Here is a 7457-nt window from a genome sequence, read left to right on the forward strand (position 1 = left end):
TTTCTTCACTCTTCCTCTGTTTCCTCTTTGTCTGATGTTCTCCCTCACCTGCTCCTCCTCCTCCTCCTCTCTCAGCCGGTAGTTGTTACTGTCCGTCACGGGGGAGTTTCAGTTGCTGAATCCTCGGGTGTATTTTCCTCTTACACCCAGGGACGCAATTAAGGAGAGGCAGGAATAAGGAGAGGCCCTTCTGTTGCATGTTTGAAGAAATCTGGAAAAAAAGGATCATGTTTGAAGCTTCTCACATCACATCAAGCTCCTGCTTTGTTCAGTTCAGCTCAGTTTTATTTGAATTGTGGCAAATCACACCGTATATTATCTGAAGCAGAGTAAAGTGGAGAACTTACACTATCCTGAGAAACGCAGCAAAAACCAAACTTTTAACAGAAACACGTTGAAGTTGTCTGTTAAATGATGACACGTGTGTTTTAATCTGCATCTGCACTTTTTAGTTCTTCAGTTTTAAACTTTTAATGCTAAACTCTGCTCCTGTTCCTCCTTTAACGTTGCGTTTTGCAGCCATAAACAGTGAGAACAAAAACACATATAAATGTTCAATCCTAGATTGAACATAACTGTTAACTATCATTTAAGGTTAAAGAGTTTTACTGCAGGAGCCTCATAGTAAAACATTTTTCAAGGACTGTGATAAGAGCAAAAAATTTGGTTCTATTTGTTTTTTAAAATCAAATAGTCGATTAAACCTTCTTCTAATCTGAATTTATCTCATCTAACAAACGATTAAATCAAATGTGCAATGAGTCAAAGTGAAACATAAAATATTTTGATTCCATTACACGTGTTCATGCAGGATTAACGCTGTTTGCACATCCGGTCTCAGACACGTGGAAATGAACAGGACTTCCACTGACATGAAAACATTCACGCGGGGATTTTGGACCATCCTCACACGTTGCATTCGTACAGCACCATCAGGAACACAGAGCCAGTCTCATTCCACACGTACTCCCTTCTCTCTTTACCAGTGAGGTCATAGAGTGTCAGCGTCACTCATGTTACTCTGTTAACGCTGATATCGTTTCATCCCGGGTCTCTGATGTGCATCAAGCTTTCAACCCACCCTTGTGCGTAAGACATCAGCTGCTGTTCTCCTTTCACCAGATTCCAGAAAACTTGCATCAGAACATTCTCCTCCACATCATGCTGCGATCTCCATATTATTCGTATTAATCAAATTGAAGTGCATTTCTAGCTCACTGACATGAGAGTTGAGTGTCCTGTGCTGATGTTGGCCTTTCTGTCCGTCACCCTCCCTCAAGCTTTGTGTGTGTGTGTGTGTGTGTGTGTGTGTGTGTGTGTGTGTGTGACAAGAGGACGAGGAGGTCATCAGTGTGCTTCTCCATTAGTGTGTGTTTGTGTCTTTGACTCACCCTCCTCACATCCTTCATCTGAACTATTAAAAGCGTGTCCGTCCTGAGGCATGAAGGATATGATGGCTGATCCTTCACCTCTCAGCATCTCTCCCTGCTCCTCTCCCTCCCACTCGTTCCTCGCTTAAGGAGTCCTGACCTTGACCCTCACTGAAAAACAACAACAAGAACTGCAGATGTTTCGTTTTTTTATTTAATTCTCTGTCACTCAGTACAGCGTCTGTCTCTTTCATCCTGCTGCCTGGTTCTGAGGAAGGACAGTGAGGGGGAGTGCAGCAGAGGAAGCTGCTGGCTACGAGGGAGTGCACCCAGAGAGGGGATGGAGAGGGGAGTCAGTGGAGGTTATTCTGCTCTCATGGGTCTGTTAGTGAGCGTACACCCATGCAGCTGCGCCAATTAGCCCTGCCATGTCAGAACCCCCCCTACACACACACACACACACAATCCTTTTCTAAGCTGCACACAACCTGTTAATTGTGTATTATGTTGATATGTGCTTTGTGTCTGTGTGTGAGTGTGTTTGCGTGCATGTCTGTCTACACCCCCCGTGTTTGTTTGTTTGTTTGTGTGTTTGTTTGTGTGTGTGTGTGTGTGTGTGTGTGTGTGTGTGTGTGTGTGTGTGTGTACATATATAAGTATAAATGTGGATTTGACAGCCAGCGATGATGCCAGGCACGGAGAGGAGAGAGGCGAGGCGAAGCTCCCTCTCGTACGATGCCGCTGTCACATTGGATCAGTCAGGGCGGTGCAGGCAGCCAGGCAGCGGCACACAGCCGTGGAAATGACACTGCACTTCTGCTCCGGGAGAGACGAGCGGAGCGAGCGAGGAGAGATGGGATACAGAGAGAAGCGTTATTAGCTCCAGCTTTGTTTTGACGTTACGTTGTGGCGTCTCATTTGTCTGCAGATGTTATCTATGACATCGTGCTGCAGAAAAGGCCTAAAAACTTGGTTTCCCACTGAACTTCCTACTGTGAGCGATGGACACGTAATATTCTGCCACAGTTTGATAAGTTTTGGTTATTTGACGTGATAAATGAGGGACGAGGCTCAGCTGGAAGAATTTCTGTTTCTGTTTCTGGAAGTTATTTCTGTGGACCAGTCAGAAAAGTAACTTAGTACCTTAAACCTACTCAAATGCTGTACTTGAGTAACATTTTTGGAGGTATTTAAATATTTTAATTCAATGTAACTTTATATTTCTACGCCAACCTCCAAAAATAAAAAAGTTGTTTATAGAAGAGTTATAATAAAATATAATACAATAGATTACAATTCATTAACAATACATTTTGTTGTTGTTGCAAAGGGTCCAATGATATTTAGTACCAACTCTGTGACTGTGCACAAAGATGGATGACATGGCAGCTCCCTAAAACTGAAGCCAAAGCATCTCAATCACCCCCTGGTGGCTGGCAGTGGTACAGGTCATATACCACACCACGTCCATGTTAACGAATGGGACTCAAATATGTTTCAGACATTTTTGATATAGTTCTTATTGTGATGGAAGGAGAACTGTAGATGTCTCATGCAGCGTCCCAGCTTTTCTCCTTCACCTCCCCACCTCACATCACCCTCTATGCCACATGTAGGTGTTTGCATCTTACTGGTTAGTTAAACCTAAATCATGTTGTGTCCTTACGTCTTGCATATGCAACTTGTGAGGACGGTCGCACTTATCTAACTGATGTTTGTTAAAATAAACAGAGAAATTGAGAAATACAATAACATGAAAATGTAATTTTGTGATAAATAGCTTATTAGGTAAGTTTAAATGAGTTTACATATGGACATTGGAATGCATTGGCAGGCGCACTGTACCTACTGGTGTGTGTCTGTGTGTGTTGTGTATACAGCAGAGTGTGTGTGTGTGAACAGGCCCAGTGTCGGTGTTTGTTGTGTAATCACGCCTGATCCCTGTCCTCACTCCGTTTACGGATAAGCAGCACCCGCCGCTCGCCGCTCTGATCACCTGCTCAGGTCGCTGTCAGGTTAATGGGTTTGACTGTGGGCGCTTACAGCAGGAGAGTGTGTGTTAAATACTGTCCTGTTGTGTTGTTTTAAAGTGCAGCAGCAACACAACCTGGATCCTCTGATATGATCACGGCTGCTGTTGCCAGATGTAACTGAGACATTTCAGGTTAAGTGGGCAGCCTCAGGCAAGGGCATGACTGAATACAGGAGGACAGTGGAGAGCTTTCTTCTCTCATTACTGCCACGGTCCGGAGTAACAACCTCATGTGCTGCATCTGTTGTGTCAGGTCGTGTGTGTGTGTGCGTGCGTGAATGTGTGTGCGTGTGCTCCACTCAATTCAAAAAACACTGTTTTTTTTCCAAGAATACAACAGATTCTTATCAAATGTGGTTGATCTACATTCAGAGTTTCAGTTTGAAGTATGTTGATATTTAATGTGGAACAAAGCGTTTCTTTTCTTTTTCTCAGGCAGCGTGCTAATTAAACTTAAACACAAGGGACGAGGTCTATTTAAAGGCGACAGCAACACTGCTGCTAATTGCTCTTTAAGGAGGAAGCCTTCACAGGACTCTGGTTTTTATCATTAGCTTCACCAAGGAGGTTTTTCGTCTGTGTTAGTGATAGTGATAGATTGCAGGAGTAGACAAAAATGATGTTGCGATATTGGGTGTTTTTTTGACATTTTCACTGATTACCCAGGATGCCTTCATGAACAAAATCAGGGTTATTCAGGGGACCGATCCAAATAAAAATCTAGATCTAGTGAATTCTAATGTCTTTTCATTAAGGGACTGTTGGACCTTGGAGCTTCTAGTCTGGGATATAAATAGAGTTAGTGAAGAAACAGTTTTGTGTTTGTTTACGTTAAACGGGTAACACGTGTCTCTCTCTGGTTACCGCTGTTGTTAAAATGACATCTGACGATCAGATCAGATCTCAGCAGACGCAGTGAGTGGCAGCTCTGAACACACAAATCAGATTTTTCTGACATTGCCTTTCAGATATTCAGACGCATGTATGAATTAGGTCAGGCCTGTGTGTGTGTGTGTGTGTGTGTGTGTGTGTGTGTGTGTGTGTGTGTGTGTGTGTGTGTGTGTGTGTGTGTGATCTTCATATTTGTGTGAAACACACTCCAGTATCAGTCCTCTTTTATTTATTTGCTCTAAATTAGAAACAGCTACATTTATTATAATGTTATAATGATGATTGATTCCTTTATAGATATATTTTGATTAGATGATTGATTGTTCAGTCTATTTGGGATTTGTGGGATTTTGCTGTTTTCTTGTTAATGATAATTTAATCTCTATACATTTTGATGGTCTGAAGAAAAACACCCAAGACTTTGAACTCTAGAAAACTGCGATGGCCAAGGATATTATTTTTTCATTTGCCTTTATTTGTTTATTCGATATCAACATTATGTAAAAACCTCCAAACCATGAAACTTTGTGGAGAGGTGGTGCAGGACCAGAGAAAGAACCTTTTGAATTTTGGTTCAGATACGGATCAGGCAGCAGATGCAGAATTCTTTCTTCCCTTTCTTTAACATGGCGAGATGTGTTTCAAGATTTTCATTGATTTCTTGGAGAATAATTTATGAATCTTGAGGAAAACATAATGAGCGTGTGTATAGAATGTTTACACCTTGCTGCAGATCCAAATTGAAATCTAGATCTAGTAAATTTAAATGTGTTGGGCCTTGGTGTGTGCTCCCTGAGTGATATTCTACTTTGTAAATGAATGGATAATGAAATGAAACATTAGATTCAGCTCTTCTTTTGAATTTTCTCTGGTGCTAACCCTGGTTCTTCTGTCTGTCCAGGCTCACCCAGCAGTACGTCTACCCCCACCAGGCATTCCTCCAGCCCAGCCTGGTGCTTCAGTCCCAGCTCAGCCCCACAGCAGCGGCCCTCTCCTCCCCTTACCTGGACTACAGCTCCGCCTACAGCCACTACACCCCCACAGGACTGGAGCAGTACCCTTACACCCCCTCGCCATCACCCTCTGGTGGCTACCTCAGCTATAGCTTCTCCCCTGGCACGCCGGCGCCCTCCCTCGCAGCGTCCCTGACTCCTCCGGCTGCCGTCCCTCCTCCACTGGCCGCACTCACCGCCATGTCTGCTGCCCCGCAGGCCTTCCTTCACTACCCCCTGCACCAGCCCGACCGCATGCAGTGAGCAGCCCTGAGAAACGATGATCGGTGGTGAAGGATGGAGTGACGATTCAAAAACAGTCTGACTGTTGAGCTGTGTCGTCATCGGGATGAGACTAAATCACCAGGAAGAGAGTGTGATGTAATCAAAGGGCTTTTAGAAAACACTCGCATTCCTGTTTCTTTTTTATATAATATCGTTGAAATAAATGTTTTATTGTTTCATCAGCATATGATCTGAATGTTTTTTACTAAATGGCCGAAGTCAGGGACTTGGGTGAGATGACTGGTAATCTCCTGGACGTGTCTCTCACACCATTGACCCTCAGTGTGGAGGTCGGAGGCTACTGGAGAGTACACGGGTAAAGACAATGAGAAATAAGTCTGCTTGACATGATGCTGCGGCGGCAGTTTCTCCGTACGCTACTGAGCCCAACGCTGGATATCAGCCAAGCTGGGAGCCGCCTCCTCTCTCAGAAACACAGGTCAATTACCTGCTCATCAAGGTTACATGTCTGTCTTTGGCCTTAGAGATCTCTCTCCCTCCATACCGACTTCAATCTGTCATTTTTATTAGTGTCTCATCTCAAATGAAGAAAAAATGGTTGTTGTTCTCCCTTTTGTTCCTCTTATCCACCACTGCAAAGTTATTACACACAGTTTAACAGAATATGCAATTATGATGATGAAGGATAAGCATGAATAAAGTAGGCAGCACTGGTCGTTGTATTGTTTTTATATTGCTACTGTTAGAAGTACTCAGAGAAAGACTTTGTTAATAACTGAAAACATAATTGTCGTCAGATGGCGTTGGCTCGTTTGTTAGGGTATTTTTTCATCATTTATGATATTTAAATTACATAGCCGTCGATACATATCAAGTACATTTGTTTTGATGTAGGTGTCGAGAAGTAAATGTTGTGGGTGAGTGTGTGTGAGTGTATTTTGTGTCTGTGTGTGTGACAGAGAAATAGAGTGATGATGCAGTGAACACCAGTGTGAGGACCAAGCTTCTTCTCCAGCTCATTGTACTGGTCAGAGTTGGTTTTTTTTCCCTGCAGCAGAATAAAGACAGATGTTTCAGCAATGACACTGGAGTCTCTCGGTGCTGGGGCACCACATTAGTGGTCATGAACCAAGCCATACATCAATTATGCAAAATAAAATGATTATTTCTGAAAGAAAGTACATGGCATTGCTCTCTGAGTGTTGAGTGACAGTCATTGTGGTAAATATCCCACTGGAATTAATAAAGCGTTATCAGCTGTACCTAAACAGCTGCTGCATGATTCCACCAGGAGCTTGATGAGTCGCACGTGAGTCGTGTAAGACATTTACATGTGTCAATGGACTGGTACAAGAAGTTCATCATTTTGGGAAATGGGCTTTTTCACTTTCAAGAGTTAATAACATCAGTTATAACCAGCAATGAGCTTTAGATGGATTTTTATCACACATCATTCATACATCACCAAGGGTAATTTACAGTTTAGTATCTTGCCCAAGGACACTTCAGAATGCAGACTGGAGATGCCGGGGATCAAACCCCCAACCTTTTTTTTTTTTGTGCTCGACTATCTATTGAACCACAGGCAACCCTGAGCTAAACATATCTACCTGCCTAGCTGAACTATTTGTTTTTTAATTCTCACATATAGGTGCCTGACTGACTGACGGGAATTTTCAATATTTTATAATTGTCACCAAATCTCATTCAAAACTGACCTCACCTGCTCCTGAAGTCCAATCATTCCCCCTGAAGACGTAAATCATCAATGTTTGTCAGATCAATAACGTCCCATACAGCAGGGAACTGTAGTTTTTATGAGTACTTTCTCAAACAGGAGCACATATTGTATTTACACATGTTGTTATTTGCGGCATCAGGACAGTGTTTGTGGGATCTTCTCAAAATAAACTACAATGCCCAGGT

General features: G+C 42.9%; 1 protein-coding gene across 1 annotated transcript in view; it reads left to right on the forward strand.

Annotated features, from left to right (window-relative positions):
• rbm38 (RNA binding motif protein 38) overlaps positions 1–6709 on the forward strand; it is a 15551-nt gene extending 8842 nt beyond the window's left edge. The window contains exon 4 of the mRNA XM_069526021.1: positions 5195–6709. Coding sequence (XP_069382122.1) covers positions 5195–5549 — 355 coding nt within the window. The 3' untranslated portion in view covers positions 5550–6709. The remainder of the gene's footprint in view (positions 1–5194) is intronic.
• Positions 6710–7457: the final 748 nt, after the last annotated feature.

This window comes from Paralichthys olivaceus, chromosome 6 (genome assembly GCF_024713975.1).
Source record: "Paralichthys olivaceus isolate ysfri-2021 chromosome 6, ASM2471397v2, whole genome shotgun sequence".
In the NCBI taxonomy this organism is placed as follows: domain Eukaryota; kingdom Metazoa; phylum Chordata; class Actinopteri; order Pleuronectiformes; family Paralichthyidae; genus Paralichthys; species Paralichthys olivaceus.